Source organism: Chlorocebus sabaeus, chromosome 23, assembly GCF_047675955.1.
Source record: "Chlorocebus sabaeus isolate Y175 chromosome 23, mChlSab1.0.hap1, whole genome shotgun sequence".
Taxonomy (NCBI): domain Eukaryota; kingdom Metazoa; phylum Chordata; class Mammalia; order Primates; family Cercopithecidae; genus Chlorocebus; species Chlorocebus sabaeus.
This window is the reverse complement of record NC_132926.1, coordinates 27,456,310-27,480,031: the sequence shown is the minus strand read 5'-3', so window position 1 is coordinate 27,480,031 and position 23,722 is coordinate 27,456,310. Positions and strand designations below refer to the sequence as shown.

The following is a 23,722-nucleotide window of genomic DNA, read 5'->3' as shown; positions in this document are numbered from 1 at the left end:
TTTTTTTTTTTTGACATGGAGTCTTGCTTTGTCACCCAGGCTAGAGTGCAGTGGCGAGATCTTGGCTCACTGCAACCTCTGCCTCCCAGGTTCAAGCAATTGTCCTGTCTCAGCCTCCCGAGTAGCTGGGACTACAGGCACATGCCACCATGCCTGGCTAATTTTTTTGTATTTTTAGTAGAGACGGGGTTTCACCTTGTTGGTCAGACTGGTCTCGAACTCCTGACCTCAGGTGATCCGCCCACCCCAGCCTCCCAAAGTGCTGGGATTACAGGTGTGAGCCACCGCACCCGGCCAGAATTTTTCTTTTTATGTATAAATGACTAACAAATTGTTCTGCAACTTAGCAAATTTCATCTCATTAAACATCTTCTGATATGTGGATTAGCCTTTCCCACCTCCACCACTCCTAATTTGAAGGACAGTGATTAGTTCTGTAATGCTGCAGTAGGTCAACACTTGGTACTTGCTTTCTCCTCAAAACCGTCTTCCCCAAGCTTCTGCTCTCTCTCTCTCTTTGATCTCCTCTGATATTCCCGGTTCCCTGCCACTGCCCCTCCTTGTGAATGAGCTGTCCTCATTGTTCAGCTTTCCAGCTCTGCTCTAACCGCCCCTCCTCAGCCCTCCCCTTCATAGTCCCTGAACATTCCCTTAGCTTCACTCACACTGCTGGGTCTGGAGAACTCTCAGATCCTTGTCTTCATCTCCGGGCCCTCAGTTAACCTCCTCCAGGAACCTAAGGGACAATGGGAGGCCCTTTAGGTTCTGTGGGCCTCCGTAAGACAAACAGGATGGGTCAGAACCACAGCATAGACACGTCTAAGTCACACACCCTCGGCTTCACGATCTGATGGACATAGACAGTATGGTAAACTATGCATGTGTGGGATACTGGATGCTGCCATTCCCTTAGCAGTCTTGGATCCCAGAGGTGTGTCTCACCACACTGAATATCACCTTATTGTAGAGCTAGCTGTACATTCCTTTTCTCACAACCTGAGCCCTACACACCAGCCAGCATCTTAATCTGGACCCTCAGAAGAAACAGGCAAAGCCGGGTGCAGTGGCTCATGCCTGTAACTTTGGGAGGCTGAGGTGGGTGGATCACCTGAGGTCAGGAGTTCGAGACCAGCCTGGCCAACATGATGAAACCTCATCTCTACTAAAAACACAAAAATTAGCCGGATTTGGCAGCACATGCCTGTAATCCCAGCTACTCTGGAGGCTGAGGCAGGAGAATCATTTGAACCTGGGAGGCGGAGGTTGCATTGAACCGAGATCGTACCATTGTACTCCAGACCGGGGGAAAGAGTGAGACTCTGTCTCAAAAAAAAAAAAAAAGAAGAAACAGCAGGCTGTTACAGCAATGTCCATAGACTGCTGACTCCAATATGATGACTTTCTGAGGGCTTTTCTTTTTTTTTTTTTTTTTTTTTAGGCGGAGTCTGGCTCTTTTGCCCAGGCTGGAGTGCAGTGGCTGGATCTCAGCTCACTGCAAGCTCTGCCTCCTGGGTTCACGCCATTCTCCTGCCTCAGCCTCCCAAGTAGCTGGGACTACAGGCGCCCACCACCTCGCCCGGCTAGTTTTTTGTATTTTTTAGTAGAGATGGGGTTTCACTGTGTTAGCCAGGATGGTCTCGATCTCCTGACCTCGTGATCCGCCCGTCTCGGCCTCCCAAAGTGCTGGGATTACAGGCTTGAGCCACCGCGCCCGGCCTTTCTGAGGGCTTTTCTTGAGGCTTTAGACCATATATTATTTTTCATCCAAAATGCTGATCCCCTTATGAGATAGGACACAGATGTACCATTTTACTATTTTTAAAAATGGGGTTAGCTGGGCATAGTGGCTCATGCCTGTAATCCCAGCATTTTGGGAGGCTGAGGCAGGAGAATTTCTTGAGCCCAAGAGGTCAAGGCTATAGTAAGCTATGATCATGCCACTGCTCTCCAGCCTGGACAAGAAAGACAGACTCTGTCTTAGAAAACAGAAACATAAAACAAAAATAATAAATAATTTAAAATTAAAAATTGAGCTAAATTTACAATAATATACTAGACAGTTGTTTGTTTGTTTGTTTGTTTTGAGATGGAGTCTTGCTCTGTCACCCAGGCTAGAGTGCAGTGGTGCAATCTGTGTTCACTGCAACTCTGCCTCCCGGGTTCAAGCAATTCTTCTGCCTCAGCCTCCTGAGTAGCTGGGAGTACAGGAGTGTGCCACCATGCCCAGCTAATATTTTGTATTTTTGGTAGAGATGAGGTTTCACCATGTTGGCCAGGCTGGTCTGAAACTCCTGACCTCAGGTAATCCACCCATCTCACACTCCCAAAGTGCTAGGATTACAGGCGTGAGCCATCGCGCCAAGCACTGGACAGATTTTAAGTGTACATTTCAATGACTTTTGACAAATGTAAACCCCTATGAATTACAGGATTTGGACACACAAGTAGCTTATTTAGAGTAATTGCAAGATGCAATAGAACTGTTGGAAAAAGCATGAAATTTGGAGTCAAACGATCTGCTTACTCATTCAAGCCTCTGCACTAAACAGCTGTGTGATTTTAGGCAAGTCCCTTCCCCTCTCTGGGCCTTGGCTTCTGATTTGTACAATGAGAAGGCTGACTCCCCTCCCCCAACCTTCTGCCCCAGCCCCAGGTCCTCATGTCAGAGCAGGTATTCAGCAAAGGTCACGCAAGATCTCCTGAAATTATGAAGAGTTACTGTGTCCTGCTGGCCTTTGCAAAGTGAATGCAGCTCACCTGGATCCTTCCAATCAAATTATTGGAGAAACTGGAGAAATAATAACTTTAACAATAAACCAGATGGCAGGAAACCAAACCAAGCCTTGTATTCTTTAGGAATGTACCTAAATGTTTGTAATCAAACCCTTCTCAATTTTTTTTTAAACTCTAGTACATAAATAAAAGAAGATTCTAAAGGGATTTGCTTCAAATTCACAGCAAGTACCAAAAGCACATGATCTGCCAAGTAGGTTGAGTTTAGCTGTTTTTGTTGTGTGGAAGCTGACTTGCCTTGCTAAAAGCAGTAAGGGCTTCTCCAACAAAATTAGATTAATTCCTCACATTTATGTAGTATTTTTCACTTTTCAAAGGCTTCCTGTCAATTAACACTTTGTAATTCTCCCAACAGCCCAATGAGGATTCTCCCTGTTTTATACTACAGGAAGCAGAGACACAGAGAGGTTTTACGGCTTGCTCAAGCTCACACAGCAAGTCGGCTGCAGAACTGGAATTCCACCCAGGCAGCCTGGCTGGAAGCCCAGGCCTTTCAACCCTATGCCACACTGCCTTGCATTACACCATGCTGCTGATTAAAGAACTTTCTGAACAAATCCATTCATTGGTGAGATGAGCAGCTCTGAAAGGCACTGAGGCCCCTATTCTGAGCACTTCAAGTGGAATCATGGTGGAGGCATCTTTAGAAGACAGTTAGGTTTAAGGCAAAGGGCTGGGCCAAGCATCCCTTTTACTCCAGAAATGAGGGGATTTGATGAATCTCTTGTGGATTCTAGCCTTTCAGGTCAGGACAGTGACAAGTCCTCCTTGCCCCTGGGCTTCCAGATCGAAAATGTTTTCCCAGCCTGCCCACCATCCTCTCCTCAGGGGCACTGGGATCAAGTGAGCTGGGAGAACAGGTGGCTGTGCATGGATCGTCCTGGAAATCTGACAGCACAGTCCCCAGTCCAGGGACTGGAGAGGAGGAACAGCAGAACACTAAATTACAGGGTGTTTGCTGCTTGATTAAATCAGTGTACTCTGTGCAGCACTGTGGAGCTGCAACACGCCGGGCTCACTCCTGGGCTTGAGGCCCAGATGTTAGTCACAGAGCTGCAGTCAGAGCGCCAAGGGCTCTCAGTAACACCTCTTTTAACCACTTCATTTCACTCATAGGCCTACAGAGTCCCAGAGAGGGAAAGTAGCTTGTCAGAGGCCACGCAGCATTCTTTCAATACATATTGAGTGTCTACTGAATGCCTACTAAAGGTGAATAAAATAGCCACGTGCTCCAGTGTCATGGACCTTACACGTTAGTGGAGGCAGTGGACAAAAAGCAGATAAACACACTAAATCAGAGGTTGTGATCTGTGCTATAGGGAACATGGAGTATTTCAACCAGGCTGATCAAGGGTGGTCCCTCTGAGAAGGGGCCATTTAAGCTGAGTCTTGAAGAATGCGAAATATCGAGTGTTTGTGTGTGGGTTGGGGGAGTGGGAATGCAGTGGGAACACTATGCCCTAGGGGCCCGCAGGCTGGGATGAGTTTCCATGTGTTTGTGGAACTGGCACAGAGCAAGGCCAGGGACAAGAAACAGGGAAAATCTGGAAGTAAATGGGTTCTGGAGCATAGAGGGTATGTGGGCCAAAGTGAGAGGTCTAGAGTTTATTCTTGTAATAGAAAGTTATGGAGGGTTGTTTGTTTGTTTGTTTTTAAGAGAGTGGCAGACATACTGCAACATTTCCTGCTTTTCCTAAGTGAGGGACTCCTGGGAAGTTTACAAAAAACACAGAAGGCAATGATACCCATGCAAAATTAGCCCAGCCCAGCTTTTCCTTGTCTTTATCTAAAGTCTCTATGCATTTTGTCTACATTAGGTAATTAGGCCATTCATGTTCCTTCTAAGGAACCTAGAGATATGTCTTAAATTGACCTAAAGATCCAAGTGCTGTGGAAATTGGCCAACCTCTCTGATCCATGCCTGTTGTTGGGACAGGCAGTTAGGCAGCCCCATCAACTTGCCACAGCCTTTCTGCACCTCACTCCTGTGATCATCCTTTTTTCCATAGAGATAGGAAACGTTAGAAACTATCAAGATTGCTAGAATTGGAGCCTGGGCACAAGACAAACCTGGGCAACATGACGAAACCCTTTCTCTACAAAAAATACAAAAAAGTGGCTGGGCACGGTGGCTCACGCCTGTAATCCCAACATCTTGGGAGGCCAAGGCAGGTGAATCACTTGAGGCCAGGGGTTCGAGACCAGCTTGGCTAACATGGCGAAACCCTGTCTCTATTAAAAATAAAATTAGTCAGGCATAGTGTCACATGCCTGTAATCCCAGCTATTCAGGAGGCTGAGGCATGAAAATCTCTTGAACTAGGAGGCAAAGGTTGCAGTGAGCCATGATCATGCCACTGCACTCCAGCCTGGGCAACAGAGCGAGACCCTGTCTCAAAAAAATGTATATATACAAAAAATTAGCTGGATGAGGTGGCTTGTACCTGTAGTTCCAGCTATTCAGGAGTCTGAGGTGAAATAATTGCTTGAGTCAAGGAAGTTGAGGCTGCAGTGAGCCATGATCATGCCACTGTACTCCAGCCTGGGCAACAGAGACCCTGTCTCAAAAAAAAAAAAAAAAAAGAAAGAAAAGAAAAAGAAAAAAGAAAAAAATAGTTTCTAGGATGGGAAGAAACTTCCAGAACATTCAGGCTTTTTTAGAAATAGGAAAATTGAGGTCCAAAGAAGAAAAGGAACTTTTCTTGGTCCCATAGGAAGTAGCAATAGAGCCAGAACTAGAAAGCAGCCCTTTTCCTACATCTCACTGCCTGGTACTGCCCCAGCCGAAAGGAAAGCAATGTGACAAACCTGAGGCGATGTTTCTTGTTCCACCTCACAAGAGTTTGGGGAATGCTGCAAATCATTACCCCTTTCTTAGAGACTGAGTATGAATGTTAAAGTCTTGGAGATGTCCTGCAGCCAAACACTCATTTAACATTGCTTAACCCAATGTTTCCCAGAATGATTTGATGATGGACTACATCTTCGCATATATTTATTCATATTCTGGGAAACGCTCCTTGAAAAGTGCCACCCTTAGCAAAAAAATCCACTATCCACTATCATAATGGTGTAATAAATGCTAGCTATTGTCATTATCATTATTACTTTTATTATTAACGGCAAGGGCTATAGTTTATTATTTTTATTTATTTATTTTTTTGAAACGGAGTTTCACTCTTGTTGCCCAGGCTGGAGTGCAATGGTGCAATCTCGGCTCACTGCAACCTCTGCCTCCCAAATTCAAGCGATTTTCCTGCCTCAGCCTCCCGAATAGCTGGGATTACAGGTGCCGGCCACCATGCCCAGCTAATGTTTCTATTTTTAGTAGAGATAGGGTTTCACCAGGTTGTCCAGGCTGGTCTCGAACTCCTGACCTCAGGTGATCCACCCGCCTTGGCCTCCCAAAGTGCTGGGATTAAAGGAGTGAGCCACTGCTTCTGGCCTATAGTTTGTTTGTTTGTTTAGAGACAGAGTCGCACTCTGTTGCCCAGGCTGGAGTATAGTGGCACGATCTGGGCTTACTGCAACCTCTGCCTCCCAGGTTCAAGCGATTCTCCTGCCTCAGCCTCCCAAGTAGTTGGGATTACAGGTGCCCACCACCATGCTCAGTTAATATTTGTATTTTTAATAGAAATGGAGTTTCACCATGTTGGCCAGGCTGGTCTCCAACTCCCCATCTTAAGTGAATCTCCTGCCTCGGCCTCCCAAAGTGCTGGGATTACAAGCATGAGCCACTACACCCAGCCAGGGCTATAGTTTATACTTTGGCTCATGTGATTTCAGCTTTCTCCAAGTGCCTTGCACAGTGCTGAGTACTCAGAGATGATGGCACAGACCAATTAATCAACAAACAATGACAATTTGTATTGATTCTGGATCTCCTAGGTCACATGGCCTCAACTGAGATAAAGGGCAGCTCATTTGTTTCCTGTCCTCTACCAAAGGAAAGGCCTGGGGGAAGCCTTGGCAGGGGAGGATCATAAACATATCCGAAGGTCACCAAATGCTAAAACAATCTGCCCTATCTCCTGCCCTCCTTTTTAATCTCAGCAAATCCTACTTCCCAGTTTTAAGTCCTAATTGAAGTCCAGGTACCTCCAGGAAGGCTTCCCTGACTACCTCTTTCCTCCCACTCTCACCTATGATACTCTGCCTCTTCTTTAGTCTCCTGAACTTGGCTGTTCCATATATTAACGACAGGTATGGCATTAGTTTGTGCAGGTGTCTAAAGTGTGCTGGGAGTAACACCAGAGGAGGGGTGGGGCCTGAGGCTCACTAGTGTTTGCTGGGCCCATCTAATCACATTTAAATTCAATTTAAAAAATACTGTGTGGACCAAACAAAATGTGCCTGTGGGCTGAAATTGGCCAGAGGACTGACAGGTTGCAACAGCTGGAATATTATCTGCAGGGGAAAGGGCACTGGACATGCAATTTTTTTTTTTTTTTTGAGACAGAGTCTCGCTCTGTCACCAGACTGGAGTGCAGTGGCACCATCTCAGCTCACTGCAACCTCTGCCTCGCCGGTTCAGGCGATTTTCCTGCCTCAGCCTCCCGCATAGCTGGGACTACAGGCAGCACGCCACCACTCCCAGCTCATTTTTGTATTTTTAGTAGAGATGGGGTTTCACCGTGTTAGCCAGGATGGTCTCGATTTCCTGACCTTGTGATCTCTGCCTGCCTTGGCCTCCCAAAGTGCTGGGATTACAGGCGTGAGCCACCGCACCTGGCCTTTTGGATATGCAATCTTTACAAGCCCTGGAGTTTCCACCAACTAGCAGTATGACTTCAGATAAAACACCCCATCTTTCTGAGCCTTAGTGTCCTCATCTTTAAAATGGGGAGACACTTGTTCCACCTTCTTTGTGGGATTTGAAGAATACTTCTCCTGACTCTATGCCAGTGACCACTACCCCCTTTACGATAATAGCAAACATTTATTCAGTACTCACTATATATCAAGCACTGTTCTGAGTACTTTGGGTGTATTAATTCAATCCCTACAATAATCCTTAGGGGTGCAGGGGTAGGTGTTATTATCGTCGTCATTTTACACAGGAGAAAACTGAGGCAGAGAGACACAAAGGAATTTGCCCAAGGTTATAAAGCTGGTAGGTGGCAGAGCTGAGACTATTAAACACTTTCATAAATATTGGCTCATTTAATCCTCTTAAAGACATAATGAATTTTACCCAGCAATTCCCTTTCTGATATTTTACAGATGGAGACACTGAAACTCAGAGAAACAAAGTGACTTGCCTGAGGTCATGCAGCTAGGAAGTGGGCAAAGCTGGGCCTAAACCTAACTTTTTTTTCTTTTTTTTTGAGGCGGAGTCTCACTCTGTTACCAGGGTATAGTGCAATGGTGCGATTTTGGCTCACTGCAACCTCCGAATCCCTAGTTCAAGCGTTCTTCTGCATTAGCCTTCCAAGTACCTGGGATTACAGGCACGCACCACCATGCCCACCTAATTTTTGTATTTTTAGTAGAGATGGGGTTTCTCTATGTTGGCCGGCCAGGATGGTCTCAATCTCCTGACTTCGTGATCTACCCACCTCGGCCTCCCAAAGTGCTGGGATTACAGGCGTCAGCCACCACACCTGGCCTAAACCCAACTCTTTTGACATCAAACCCTTTCCCCATTTTTCTGTGCCACATGTGAAGGACAGGCAAATGGTCTGTGAGGAGAACAACGTGCTGGTGTAGGGAGTTTTGTTTCCAGGTGCAGGGACCATGTCTTGTCCTTTATTGTTTCCACACTAGTCTCTAGGGCTGGGCCCTTCTGTCTTGGAGCTTGGCTCCCATGTTTGACTGAGTGACGGTTCTCTCAGGCAGTCTCACCCAGGGACTAGTTATGCTCATGTTGCGAAGAAATTTCCTTATGCCCTCATTTTGGCTTCTGATTTCCACTTGTCTCTATGAACTTGGATGTTTCTTGACCATGGAATGCTGAAACATGGTTACCTGAGTTCGTCCAATTGTGTGGTTTTTGTGTTTTCTATGAGTACTATCTGTGTCTCTTGTGATGTGGTGTCACCATCTGGAATGGGAGGGGTGATACCTGGGTTCTGATCTTGATTCTGCTGCCTTGGCACCCTGGAGCAAGTCACTTAACTTCTGTAGGCCTCAGTTCTTCAGCTGCCAACCAAAGATAATCATGTCTATCCTGTCTCCATGAAAGCCCTTTGGAAAATACAGGGTGATCCAAACAGCAAGTGGGTCACTGGCTGGGCACTGTAAGCCCAGCACTTTGGGAAGCCAAGGCGTGAGGATCACTCAAGTTCAGGAGTTCAAGTCCAGCCTGGATAAAATAGAGTGTCTCTACTAAAAAACTGAAATTTAAAAAAATGGGCTGGATGCAGTGGCTCATACCTGTAATTCCTGCACTTTGGGAAGCTGTGGTGGGCAGATCACTTGAGGTCAGGAGGTCGAGACCAGCCTGGCCAACATAGTGAAACCCTGTCTCTACTAAAAATACAAAAATTACCCAGGCGTTTGGGCACCTGTAATCTCAGCTGCTTGGGAAGCTGAGGCAGAGAATTGCTTGAATCCGGGAGGCAAAGGTTGCAGTGAGCCGAGATTGTGCCACTGCACTCCAGCCTGGGCGACAGGGCGAGACTCCGTCTCAAAACAAACAAACAAACAAACAAACCAGAAATTAACCTGGCGAGGTGGCGGGCACCTGTAATCCCAGCTACTTGGGAGACTGAAGCAGGAGAATCATTTCAACACAGGAGGTGGAAGTTGCAGTGAGTTGACATGGTGCCACTGCACTCTAGCCTGGGTGACAGAGCAAGACTGTCTTTAAAAAAAAAAAAAAAAGATGGCCATAGTGGATCACCTGAGGTCAGAAGTTCAAGACCAGCCTGGCCAACATGGCAAAACCCTGTCTCTACTAAAAATACAAAAATTAGGCCAGGTGCGGTGGCTCATGTTTGTAATCCCAGCACTTTGGGAGACTGAGTCGCGTGGATCACCTGAGGTCGGGAGTTGGAGACCAGCCTGACCAACAACGCGAAACCCCATCTCTACTAAAAATACAAAATTAGCTGGGCATGTTGGCGGGCACCTGTAATCCCAGCTATTCGGGAGACTGAGGCAGGAGAACTGCTTGAACCTGGGAGGCGGAGGTTGTGGCGGTGAGCCGAGATTGTGCCATTGCACGTCAGCCTGAGCAACAAAAGTGAAACTCCATCTCAAAAAAAGCAAAAATTAGCCAGGCATGGTTACGCATGCCTGTAATCCCAGCTACTTGGGAGATTGAGGCAGAAGAGCTTGAACCAGGGAGACGGAGACTGCAGTGAGCTGAGATTGTGCCACTGCACTCCAGCCTGGGTGACAGAGCGAGACTCTGTCTCAAAAAAGAAAAGAAAAGAAAAAGACACAGTGCCTCCCTCTGTCACCCAGGTTGGAGTGCAATGGCATGATCAATGGCTCACTGCAACCTCAAACTCTTGGGCTCAAGCCATCCTTCTGTCTCAGTCTTGCACTACAAATATGTGGCACCACACTCAGGTAATTTCTTTTTTGTTTTTCTTAAAGACCGGGTCTTAGTATATTGTCCAGGCTTGTCCTGAACTCCTGGTCTCAAGGGATTCCCCATCCTTGGCCTCCCAAAGTGCTGTGATTACAGTTGTGAGCCATTGTGCCCAGCCTAAAAAAATTTTCCAGTTTGCTAAAGTTAGCCTATTTTATTTTTATATTATATTTTATCATTTACAAAAGACATATACATATAAATATAATTTAGCATTTGGCCCTTGACAGTGTTGCTCTGGTTGCCAAAACATTGATGCAATCAGGAGTGATCCTGTATTCATGCATTTATTCTTTTGTTCAGAAAAGACTGAGGGCCTAATTAGTGACCATTGATAAGTACTCCAAGGAACACTAAGATGAGTAAGGTATAATCCCTGCCTTATGGTTACTTATGAACAAGGCATTCTCATAAGTAACCATAACTGAGTAGAGAAAATGAAAAATATATGTTTTAGGAAAACTGCCACTAGGAGATAAGAGTTCAGAGAAATATACTTTAACTATGGAGATTAAATAAGATTTTGTGAAGAAGTTGACATTTGGTGCTGAGCCTTGAAGGACAAGTAGAATTCAGGACAAGTGGAAATGGAAAGGTGTTATCGGTAATAATAAAAGTAATGAAAGGGAATATTACTTAGCATATACTCTGCTATAAATGTCATTGTGCTATTAAACACATCTCACTTAAGGCTCACTGAAAGCTCTATGAGATAAGTAGAATTATCATCTCCAATTTACAGATGGGGAAACTGAGGCTTAGAGAGAAGTTAAATATTTACCTAAAGTCACAAGGTAGTTGAGCCAGGATTCATAGTCATGACCTCACTATTAATAGCTATGTTATATGAATGGAGGCAGGAAAACATGGAGCCCACAGGGGTTTACATGGGAAACTTCTGGGAAGTAGGGAACATGTCTGTCTTGCTCACTTTTCTATGTCCAGGGCCTAGCAGTATCTGGTACATTGTAGATGCTCAATACATATTTCCTGAGTTAAAGAAGCAGTGAGTGGTCCACTGTTGCTGGAGTGTAGGGTATGCGCTGGAAGGCAGTAGGACAGGAAGTTTAGTTAGGGTCAGGTTGTGCTGGGTGTGAATGTGGAGATTCAAAGCAGAGGCAGGGTCTGAGTCCATCATAGAGCCAGAGAGCTGACACAGGCAAGTGTGGTAGACTGGATCACAGTGGGAGTACAGTTAGTGAGGAAGCCCATCATGGGACAACTTGGGAAGTACAAAACTCCAGGGAGGGTAGTGGGGATGGGAGAAGAGGCTGCATAGGTAGAACTGACGAGAAGAGGCTGGGATGGTGCTTGTTTCCAACTCAGAGGGGTGAGTGTGTTAAAAGTTATTTATCAGACCTACTTCATTGCAAACCATCCTCCTCATTGACCACCCCTCTTCCTCTGAGCCTCCTTTCTCATCTGTAAAGTGGGGATAGTCATGGAAAAGGATTGGCCTGGGGGTTAAACGAGGAATTATGGAAATAGTCAGTCCCCACCCTACCTCCTTCTTGTATGTTAGCTATTGCCGTTTACATCTACTTCACAAGAGGAGATCCTGGCTGAGCCTCTTCCCAAGAACTGAAATAATTATGTGATGTGTGCCAGAAGGCCCAAGAGTCTTCAGGATCTTGAAAAACACTCCCCAGCTGGCACTGTTTTGGCCAAGGCCCCTCCCTTTGCTAACCCCACTCACTTTGTGTCAGTGTAAGAGGCTTCATACCCAAGGGGCCCCATAGCAGAAGAAGTAAGTGATTAGCCCAAGCTCTTCCAGAAACACAAGGCTCTTTGGAAAACCAAACTCAAAGGGAATAAAAGTAGTACATATCCAAGCATGTTAAATTTTCCTTTATAATAAGCACAGATAAGGAACCATTCCTCTTTTCTTTACCTATTCACTGCTCCCCCTCCAATGGAATAAAATTTCATGTAAACTTTGTATTTTCTTCCTGCTCACAAGCCAGATGGGCAGATATGCTTCCTGTTTTGTGGATGGAAGGCTCAGGAGGCTGCCCAAAGTCATTCAGCAAACTTGGAGATGGGACCCCGGTTATAAATCAATTCCCCCAGCTCTCTAGTCTCTCACACAGCCTGCTCTCTCTTTAGGAAGTTGTCTGCACAAGGAGCAAACAAGCATATAATTAATTACAAATAGGTTTTTGTTTTGTTTTGTTTTTGAGACAGGGTCTCACTGAGTTCCCCAGGCTGGGGTACAGTGGCGAAATCATGGCTCACTGCAGTCTCAACTTCCCAGGCTCAGGTGATCTTCCCACCTCAACCTCCCCAGTAGCTGGGACTCCAGGTGTATGCCACCATGCCCAGATAATTTTTTTTTTTTTTTTTTGAGATGGAGTCTCACTCTGTCACCCAGGCTGGAGTGCAGTGGTGCGATCTCGGCTCACTGCAAGCTCCGTCTCCTGGGTTACACCATTCTCCTGCCTCAGCCTCCGGAGTAGCTGGGACTACAGGCGCCGGCCACCAAGCCCGGCTGATTTTTTTTGTATTTTTTAGTAGAGACGGGGTTTCACCGTGTTAGCCAGGATGGTCTTGATCTCCTGACCTCGTGATCCGCCCGCCTTAGCCTCCCAAAGTGCTGGGAATGTTTTGTATTTTTCTGTAGAGATGGTGTTTCGTCATGTTGCCCAGACCTACCTTGAACTCCTGGGCTCAAGAGATCCACCTGCTTTGGCCTCCCAAAGTGTTCGGATTACAGGCATGAGCCACCACGGCCCAGTCCAAATAGGTATTTGGACCCATTTTATTAATTTGGTGGGTATCGTTTTTTGAGACAAGGTCTGGTCTTGCTTTGTTGCCTAGGCTAGGATGCAGGGATGCAATCACAGCTCACTGCAGCCTCTACCTCCCAGGCTCAAGCAATCCTCCCACCAAAGCCTCCTGAGTAGCTTAGACTACAGGCATGTGCCACCACGATTTATTTATGTATTTATTTATAGAGACAGGGTCTCACTATGTTGCCCAGGTGGGTCTCAAATTCCTGGGCTCAAGCAATTCTCCCACCTCTGCCTCCCAAAGTGCTGGGATTACAGGCGTGATACACAGCACCTGGCCTAGTGTTTAAGCACATGATGTGTTTAAACTCTAGGCACAAGTTAGCCTGATCTTTGTCACTTTCTGCCTAAAGCATATTTTGTCTCTTTTTTTGGCCTCTCTTTTTTTTTGGCCGCAGGTTAAATATTGCTCAATTATTTGGTTCCTCTAATTAGAGTTTACCCTTTAGAAAGATAGGATTCAACTTGTTTGGTATCTTCCTGAGGCCTAATTATTTGAGGGATTCTCCATGGATATGGCAATGGAGGGAAGAGAGGTAGGCTGTACAGAGTGGTGCAGTGAGTAAGAACAAGGCCTGGAGATATAGAACACCCTGAAACACCCCACTCTGATAGTTAGCTGCTGCCTGTGACGCTGAGCACCCACCTTACTTTCTTTTCTGAATTTCAATTGCCTTCCTTTGTAATTTGAAGACAATAACCATTCCAGGACCTAGCCTGTAGAGCCTGGCACATAGTAGGGGCTCAGTAGACATTTAGGGAAATAATAACTATCCCACTGGGTTATCATGAGGATTAAATGAGATAATGAATGTCAAGTATTTCCCATAGAACCTAGTGTATACTAGTTACTCAATAAAAGTAGCTATTCCTGACTATTTGATCATGACTAGTATAGTAGTCCCCTCTTATCTGTGGTTTTGCTTCCTGATGTTTCAGTTACCTGTGGTTAACTGTAGTCAGAAAATATTATATACAATAAGATGTTTTGAGAGAGAAAGAGCACAGTTACATAAATTTTATTTATTTATTTTTACTTTTTTTTTGAGACAGAGTCTCGCTCTGTCGCTCAGGCTGGAGTGCAGTGGCGTGATCTCGGCTCACTGCAAGCTCCACCTCCCAGGTTCATGCCATTCTCCAGCCTCAGCCTCCTGAGTGGCTAGGACTACGGGCGCCCACCACACCCAGCTAATGTTTTTTTATTTTTAGTAGAGACGGGTTTTCACCGTGTTGGCCAGGATGGTCTCGATCTCCTGACCTCGTGATCCACCTGCCTTGGCCTCTCAAAGTGCTGGGATTACAGGTGTGAGCTACTGCGCCCAGCCATAAATTTGATTACAGTCTATTGTTATAATTGTTCTATTTTATTATTATTGTTTATTTCTTACTGTGCCTAATTTATATATTAAACTTTATTATAGGTATGTATAAATAGGAAAAACATGGTATATATAGAGTTTGGTACTATTTGGGGTTTCAGGCATACACTAGGATAAGGGAGGATGACTGTATTTAGAAATATATGCATATAGGCCGGGCGCGGTGGCTCAAGCCTGTAATCCCAGCACTTTGGGAGGCCGAGACGGGTGGATCACAAGGTCAGGAGATCGAGACCATCCTGGCTAGCATGGTGAAACCCCGTCTCTACTAAAAAAATACAAAAAACTAGCCGGGCGCCGTGGCGGGCGCCTGTAGTCCCAGCTACTCGGGAGGCTGAGGCAGGAGAATGGCGTGAACCCGGGAGGCGGAGCTTGCAGTGAGCTGAGATCCGGCCACAGCACTCCAACCTGGGCGACAGAGCGAGACTCCGTCTCAAAAAAAAAAAAAAAAAAAAAAAGAAATATATGCATATAGAATACTATAGTTGGTTAGGAATCAAAAAAACCTGAATTCAAATCCCAATTCCATCTTTTTTTTTTTTTTTTTTTTTTTGAGACAGAGTCTCGCTCTGTCGCCCAGGCTGGGGTGCAGTGGCGCAATCTTGGCTCACTCCCGGGCTGGGGTGCAGTGGCGCAATCTTGGCTCACTCCCGGGTTCAAGTGATTCTCCTGCCTCAGCCTCCTGAGTAGCTGGGACTACAGGCACCCGCCACAACGCCCGGCTAATTTTTTAAATACTTTTAGTAGAGACGGGGTTTCACCGTGTTAGTCAGGATGGTCTTGATCTCCTGACCTCGTGATCCACCCGCCTTGGCCTCCCAAAGTGCTGGGATTATAGGCGTGAGCCACTGCACCCGGCCCCATCTTTTTTTTATTAAAACTTAAAAAAAAATAGAGATAGGGTCTCACTGTGTTGTCCAGGCTGGTCTCTAACTCCTGGGTTCAAGCGATCCTCCTGCTTTGGCCTTTCAAAGTGTTGGGATTACAGGTGTGAGTCACTGTGCCCAGACCCAGTTTCATTATTTTAACATAGAAAAAGCTACTAGATTTAGGATAAAGAGATTCAGGTATGAGACCTGGCTCTGTTAGACTCTGCTGTGTGACTTTGGATAAGGAACTTTACTTTTCTTTTTCTTTTTTTTCTTTTCTTTTTCTTTTTTTTGAAATAGAGTTTTGCTTTGTCACCCAGGCTGGAGTGCAGTGGGGGTAGTCTTGGTTTACTGCAAGCTCTGCCTCCTGGGTTCAAGCAATTTTCGTGCCTCAGCCTCCTGAGTAGCTTGGATTACAGGTATGCGCCACTACGCCCAGCTAATTTTTGTATTTTTAGTAGAGACGGGGTTTCACAATGTTGACCAGGCTGGTCTCGAACTCATGACCTCAGGTGATATGCCCGCCTCAGCCTCCCAAAGTGCTGGGATTACAGGTTTGAGCCACCGTGCCCAGGCGGGAACTTTACTTTTCTGAACTTTGGTTTCTTCATCTGCAAAACAAGGAAAATGAGTAATCATTATGATTCCTTTTTCCAGTTCTAATAGCTTCTAAGTGTAAGATGTTGTCTCGGCCAGGCATGGTGGCTAACGCTTGTAATCCCAGCACTTTGGGAGGCTGAGTTGGGCAGATCACCTGAGGTCAGGAGTTTCAGACCAGCCTGGCCATTATGGTGAAACCCCGTTGCTACTAAAAATACAAAAATTCGTCGGGTGTAGTGGCAGGCGCCTGTAATTCCAGCTACTCAGGAGGCTGAAGCAGGAGAATTGCTTGAACCCGGGAGGCGGAGGTTGCAGTGAGCTGAGATCCCGCCACTGCACTCCAGCCTGGGCGACAGAGTGAGAGTCAAAAAAAAAAAAAGATGTTGTTTCACACAGGTCTCTTACTTTCTCTGGCCCTAGTTTGCCTCTCTCTGGGGGCAGGACCAGGGTAGGTAGATCTCAGTACCCCTCCACTCTCTACACAGCAGGGCCTGGCTATGCTTGTTCAACCCTGTCTCTGACTGCTGAGTAGCATGAACGAGTTTCTTGTCCACATAGTGCCAGCGTACCCTCACAAGTTCTCAGGGGTCAGGGAAGGGTACTTCTCTACCTCCAATTACAAAAAGAACGACTAACAATAATAATTATGTCCCCTATTAACAAAGTTTAGAGAGGGTCTAGAGTGAATAATCTCTTCAGGTAATATTTATCAATAAATTTTAAAAAATAAAGCTGTGCATGGTGGCACGTGCCTGTGGTCCTAGCTACTTTGGAGGCTGAGGTAGGAGGATAGCTTGAGCCCAGGAGTTTGAGGCTGCAGTAAGCCATGATCACACCACTGCACTCCAGTCTGGGTGACAGACTTTATCTCTTCAAATAAATAAATAGTGCATTCCAGTGGCAATGTGCAAAAATTTACCTTCTGATTAAGAGTACATGTAATGCACTTAGTAGATTCCTGGTGTAATTCATTGAGTAACATTACCTTCCTTGGTAGCTCTTTTGAAGTACTGGCTTGTCTATAAAATTTACACAGCACTTTGACTAACATTGTCTCACTTGACCCTTCACAGGAGCTCAGAGGGTGGAAGCAAGTCAGGCATTATTTACCCCCATTTTTCCGCCAGGAGAGGGGTCCAGGGAAGTGCGGTTAGCTGGCCAAGGTTTGGAGGCTGCATAACCCAAGAGTTGGAATTAGACATGGTATTACCTGGCTATCCCTACCAGTACTTCTACCCTATACAGGTTACAACAATCCTACAGCTCAGCCTTGCTGGCTGGGGCAGTTCCAAGAGGCTTTTCATTCAGTCTTCTCCTAGATCCAGCAGGTTGTGTGCTCTAATTCTTGTTTTGGAGATGGCCAACATTCCAGGCTGTTATGTTATGTGAGCACGTGGGATCACAGCCAGTCAGAAGCCAGGACTTCTCTAAGTGAAGTCATAAGCACCAAAGGGATCTTGCTAGACACACAGATTTCTGGGTCCAGTCCCAGACCGAGCCTGATTCCTTATACTTTGGCATGTGCGTTCAAAGAAGTCTTCCCTTATCACCCAAACAAAAGTAGCCCACCTAGTTTAACTGATTACCACAATTTAACTATTGTCTTCATAGATACTAGACAATAATTTATCACTTTTTTATTGTCTCTTTCCCCACCTTAGAATAAATTCCATGAGGATAGGGACTTCGTTAGCCTGGTTTATACCAAACCCGTTTCCTAGAACCCTGCAAGGCCCCCACAGTACGAGGTCAGTAAGTATTTATTGACTAGAATGTACATTGAAGTTTGAAACTGCTGTCATACGTTGTTCCTTCATTTTACAATAGTGAAACTGAGGTCCACGAAGCTGGAAGTCACTGCTGCAGATGGTAAGGGGCAGGGCCAGGATAAAACCTCAGATCTCAGAAGTCCCAATCCAGGGACGGTTCAACTCCGCCCAAAGCAATTCTTGAGGGAAAAAACGACATCCACTTAAAAGAAAAGACATTTTCTGCCCATAAATACAAGGTTTCGCGGTGGGGAGAAAGGCCTGGTCTGGGTGAGGGCTTTGGTAATTCCGTTCCCACTTCCTAGGCGCCCGCTGCCCTCAAGGGCTAAGGAATCGCCGTCCAGGCCCGGAGTCGAACCCATCTCCGGGTAGCGTCGAGGCCAGGCCCAGCGGCGGTGAAGCGCGGAGCACAACCCGCTGAGGTGCGGGCGGCTCACCCAACCAAGGTCACCCGGGCGGGGACCGAAGGGGCCAGGCCCGCCGCGCACAGGGGAAGGGGCAGCGTTGGTGGGTCCTCGGGACGGATGAGGGTCCTCCCTTCGGTCTCCCGGAAGTCAGGAATGACACTAATGGATCCTTCCCCTGAATCTGACACCCAGCCTAAAGAGCGCGAGCAGGCCCCGCCGCCCGCGTGGCCCGGTCCCATGTGCTCCACCTGAGGCCGCTCTCACGCGCTGGCCCTTTAAGACACCTCCCCTCCTCGCCCAGCCTTCTCTCCTATCCCCCTCTGCGCCCCCACCGACAACTCCCGAATTGCATCAGGCACGTGCTCGCCCCCGTCCGGTTTGAGCGTCCCTACCCCCAGCCCGGGAGGTGCTCTGAGGAATCGGAGACGAGGGGCGGGGCGAGGGGCAGGACCGCGGAGCCGTGCGCGCGCGCTCCCGCCGCCTCCTGCCCGCCCGTCGCCCAGGGCCCGGCCGGCGGGCGCGCCCCCGCTCCGCCGTCCCCCCTCGCCCGCCGCGTCGTGAGGCGCGCGCCCGCCCGCCGCCTGCCGCGGATCGCGTGGTCTGCTCGGCTCGCCGCGCCTCTCCCCCGTCCGTCCATATTGCTGCAGCCCCCGAGCCGGGAAGCCCGGGCCGCCCCGGGGGCGGGGGGGAGGGAGGGACGGGACTAGAAGCCTGCCGGGCTCGGGGTGGGGGCGTCTTGCGAGGAACGGGCGGGGGGGGACGCACGCCTAGGAGGCCTGGACCGCAGAGTGGGGGGCCTTCCTCCCCCCCCGCCCCGCTAGTGGGCCTCGGATTTACGGCGGCTGCATCTAACTGGGAGGGGGCCGCACCTCGCGTGAACCCCGACCCTTCTCCGCAGGGACTGGGGCCCGGCGCCCCGGAGGAAGGCGTCGCGGGCGCCGTGCTAGCCAAGTTCGAGGCGGGGGAGGCAGCTTCGGGCGCGCCCGGCTTCTCCGGGGGGGGCGGGCGCGCAGATGGCCACTCAGGTGGAGCCGCTCCTGCCTGGGGGCGCCCCGCTCTTGCAGGCCGAAGAGCACGGGGGGCTGGTGAGGAAGAAGCCGCCGCCGGCGCCCGAGGGCAAGGGCGAGCCCGGGGCGAACGACGTCCGCGGGGGGGAGCCGGACAGCGGCGCTCGGAGACCCCGGCCGCCCTGCGCCAAGCCGCTCAAGGAGGGCACCGGGCAGCAGGAGCGCGAGAGCCCGCGGCCGCTGCAGCTGCCCGGCGCCGAAGGCCCGGCCGTCAGCGACGGGGAGGAGGGCGGCGGCGAGCCAGGCGCTGGCGGAGGAGCTGCCGGAGCCGCGGGCGCGGGGCGCCGGGACTTCGTGGAAGCCCCCCCGCCCAAGGTGAACCCGTGGACTAAGAACGCATTGCAGCCGGTCCTGACCACCGTGAACGGACAGTCCCCCCCAGGTGGGTTTCCCTCCTTGCCCTCCTGGGCCCGGGGGCCTCTTCCGGGGACATGGGAGTCCCCTCCCCCAGCACCTCCAGGGCCCCGGGGTCCGCTACCGGTCATGGTGACTCGGGACTTTTTTAAATTGCCTCCTGGTTGATCCTGGTCGCCGCGCCCTCCCCCCACCGCACACTCAGGGATCTGCCCCTGCCCGAGGGCCCGGCCTCCGGGAGGCTACGGCCACCGCCTGGGCCTCAGCGGTTAGTGGGCAACGGTGTGATCCGGGCCTACCTCGTCGGCAGAGGGTGGGCGCTGGTTTCAGTGAAACGATCCCCACCGCATGCTGGTGTAGGAGACGGTTTCTGGTTTGAACCTTCCTTGGGAAGCCCCTCTTCCCACCCCGCCCGGCGCTCCCCGTTTTGGTAGCGTTGCGAGCGTCCCCATGTTGTAAATGTTTAATGAGCATATGTCACGGGCAACCCAGTGCCCGGCGCGGAGTACATGCCGGCCGCACGGATTCGGGGATTAAAAGTTAACAAGTTTTGTTCTCGGGGAGATGATATTGGGCGGTAGAATCGCCATTTGGAGACGGGTTGAAGGGTCAGTTATGGGGAGAAGAAACCCATCGTGTTACCGAATTCGGTGGTTTCCTTCCCCGATCCCGGGCACCTTCCGCCTTAAGAAGGAGCCCGACGGCGAGTGTGCTGGGGGAGCCAGTTAGGAGGTTGGCGGAAAATGTGAGGCGGGTGAGGGGCCTGCGGCGACTTGAGGGGCGTGTGGCGGCGGGGGAGGGAGTGGCCCGGCGGGCGGGCGGGTGACAGTTGGGCGCCATGCGCCGCGCCGGCGTCCCGCGGGTCGCTCGGCCTCGGCGTTCGGCGCGGGCCGCGGCGCTGGGGGTGGCAGGCGGGTGCGGGCCCGCGGCGCCGAGTGTGCGTGTGCGCGGCGCGGGTGTGTGCGCGTCCCCCCTTCCCGGCATTCCTCTGCAGCCGGGACAACGTGGTGCCTCCCCGCGCGGGGAGCGGCATGTGACTGCCGACCGGCGCTCCGCGAGTCCTCCCTCTCCCTCCTCCGCGTTTTGGTCCTTTTGGACCGTGCCCCTTTCCAGGGGGAGGTAAGGGTTGCAGGAAATCCCAGCAGAGCCGTGTCAGCGTGGGGAGAGAGGCGGTGCAGAATATGGAGTCTGCTCCTGGCCTGCCTTTGCCGAGAATAGATCGTCGGCTTGGATGGGGGGGCGCGCCCACTCTTTCCTCGGCCGGCGCATAGGGCGGGTCTCCATTCTTTGGTTTTGGGTCCGTTTGAGGTGGGTCGGTTTGAAACTGTCTTGTAGTTAGAATGATGGCCTCTGGTCGTAGCCCTGGTGCTTTTAAAAAAAACTCTCCTGCCGTAGCTGATTGAGGCTAACTGGTTTAAACCATTGAAAATAAAGGGGGTGCTTAATGCCTTTACAGTCAAAGAAGTAGAAGCACTGCTAGTCCTAGGGAAGCCAGAATAGCCAGTCCTAAAAACAGCATGTTGCAATTTTTATTTCTTTTCAGGTTGCTTCATTTGGAGGAGAGGACATTGGGGGTTTACTAACAGTCCCTCAAACTGTGTTCTCTTCCTTCTCCCCTCCTTCCCTTCCCCCCTTTCCCTTCCAGAGCCCTCTTATGCAAAAGACAGTGCTGAAACCTCCGTTTTCTTTCACATCCCTCCTATCCACCTACTGAATGAGGGAAAACAACTTTAGAACACTCTTTGGTCCTTCTCCACTCTTTAAACTCAAAAGGGTATAATCATCCCCGGGAGAGAGCACTCCTTTTAAATGGGGCTACTCATCCTGTCTGCTGCTTGGCTAATGGTGAACCTGCCTTGTGGGTTTTAAATCAGCCGTGACATCAGGTGGTATTGGGTGCCTGAGCTGGCATTTTGTGTAAGTCCAGGAGCCCTTGATAGTGTGCGTCACTGAGGCTATTGATCGTGGGAAGAAGACAGCTTGGCTGGCATCGCACCTTTTCCTCTGAGTGGAGAAGCTGACTTGCTTTAAGTGCCCAAAGCAAAATTCTCAGTAAGGGTAGATTTGCTCTGTTATTGTTTTTTGGAATCTTAAGGTAAGAGAGTGTCTACTCGTTGGTTTAGAACCTTTGGAATAGGTTTTGACAGCCTAACTCAAGTTAATTCCGTAGCTTCTCTCTCTAAGCTTGTTGTTAGGACTTGTGTGTATTTTGAGAGAGAATTCTGTGATTGGGCTGTCAGTCTGATGAGGCTGGATGGTGGCACTTTCTCTGGAGCCTACATGAATCTCTGAAGTGCTTTTCCAGCCCTGGTTTTATTTACAGCTTCGACCAATTTAAATGTGACACTAGTGGAGTGGCTGTGTGGTCTTGGGAATTTTTGTGTTCTGTGATGCATATGTTTTTGGGAGTCTACAGAAATGAGTACCTCATAAGCAAACTAAAAGCTTTCCAAAGCTTGCTGTAAATGCCTATTTTTAGCCTTACTTTTGGCTCAGATGTTGGTGTTTTAGTTCTTTAAAGGACACATGCAGTAACTAGTAATAAAATATGTTTTGTGATATCTCTCCTTTCTTGTGGGGTTCTGTATTCTGCTTTAAGCATCCAAGTCTTACATTTGTAGTTTTAAGTCTTGGGATTTGCATTTTGGTTTTTTAGATCTCCCTCCCTCCCCAGAGTATTTTTAAATGTTTAAAATTTTTGCCTTATCCTAGCCATACCCCTTCTAAGTATAAGGTCCAAGATGTCTAAGAGATGATATATAGCGAAAGTTCTGGGGTCAAACTGCGTGGGTTCAAATGCCAGCTCTACCACTTGTTAGCTGTGCCTCCTTGGGCAAGTTATTTAACCATTCTGTGCCTCACCTTCTTAATTTGTATAATAGGTATTTATGATTTACCTGCCTCATGGGGGTATTATGAGCATTCGTTGTTATGATAAGTGTATTTAGCCCATTGTTTGGCAGGTAAAAGTTGTTACTCTGGGTCTCTGCTTTTCTCTACCTGTAATATAATGGGGTTGCTGAATGCAGATCTTTTCTTTTGTTATATCAGTATTCCATGACATGTATGAGATCTGTCTCCTTAAAACTTGACTTTTGCTTATCCACAGACATGAAGGGCATGGGATGGATAATTTAAAGGTTGGTGACTCTTAAGAATTAGCTGTTTTTTGCTTCGGAATGTGGTGAGATGAATTTTTAAAAAATAAGTTTTAACTTTTTAATTTGCCTTTTGTGAAGATTTTCTTTTGGGGGGAGTTGCACGTGTGCTTTCAGGGATTTGAGGAAAAGTCAGCCTAACTGGACTGAAAGTTTGCTGTGGCTGGTACATGTGTAGTGCCGTGAGACTTGATAGTACAGATAGTCCCCAACTTATGATGGTTCAATTTGTGATTTTTTGACTGTATGTTGATGAGAAAGTGATACACATTTATTGGAAACTGTACTTCAGGTACCCATACAACCATGGTTTTTCACTTGCAGTATAGTATTCAATAAATTAATTACATGAGACATTCAACACTTAACATAGGCTTTATGTTAGATGCTTTGGCATCTGTAGGCTAATATCAGTGTTCTGAGTGCATTTAAGATAGGCTAGGCTAAGTTGTTTTATTATTATTATTATTTTTTTTTGAGACAGTCTTGCTCTGTCGCCCAGGCTTGAGTGCAGTGGTATGATCTTGGCCCACTGCAACCTCCGCCTCCTGGCTTCAAGCGATTCTCCTGCCTCAGCCTCCTGAGTAGCTAGGACTACAGGTGTGCGCCACCGTGCCCAGCTAATTTTTGTATTTTTAGTAGAGATGGGGTTTCACCACGTTAACCAGGCTGGTCTTGAACTCCTGACCTTAGGCAGTCCGCCCACCTTGGGCTCCCAAAATGCTGGGATTACAGGTGTGAGCCATGGTGCCTGGTGCTAGGCTAAACTTTGATGTTCAGTAGGTTAGGTGTATTGAATGCATTTTCAATTTAATTTATTTATTTTTTAGACAGGGTCTCACTGTCACCCAGGCTGGAGTGTAGTGGCACAATCATAGCTCACTGCAGTCTCAAACTCCCGGGCTCAAAGGATCCTCCCAGTTTAGCCTCCCTAGTAGCTGGGACTACAGGTGCATGCCACCACACTGGCTAATTTTTTTCTGTATTTTTTATAGAGA

General features: G+C 48.4%; 1 protein-coding gene and 1 long non-coding RNA gene across 10 annotated transcripts in view; one reads left to right on the top strand and one right to left on the bottom strand.

Moving 5' to 3' along the window:
* Positions 1–23,722, top strand: part of LARP1 (La ribonucleoprotein 1, translational regulator) — a 138,149-nt gene that overhangs the window by 57,298 nt on the left and 57,129 nt on the right. For 2 of the 9 annotated variants that reach the window (XM_008015095.3, XM_008015093.3), the window contains exon 1: positions 18,777–19,594. The exons of 4 other annotated variants lie outside the window; for them this stretch is intronic. In XM_008015095.3, the coding sequence (XP_008013286.1) occupies positions 19,159–19,594 (436 nt within the window). In that variant the 5' untranslated portion in view covers positions 18,777–19,158. Of the gene's footprint in view, positions 1–18,776; positions 19,595–20,547; positions 20,686–23,722 lie in introns of those variants that run through there. 3 more of the 9 variants (XM_038005672.2, XM_008015094.3, XM_008015098.3) reach the window with 2 other exon arrangements.
* LOC140709963 (uncharacterized) lies at positions 15,812–20,290 on the bottom strand. Its single transcript, XR_012090805.1, has 2 exons — positions 19,866–20,290; positions 15,812–17,917 (listed from the first exon to the last, which is right to left on the bottom strand). It is a non-coding gene; the product is annotated as an uncharacterized lncRNA (long non-coding RNA).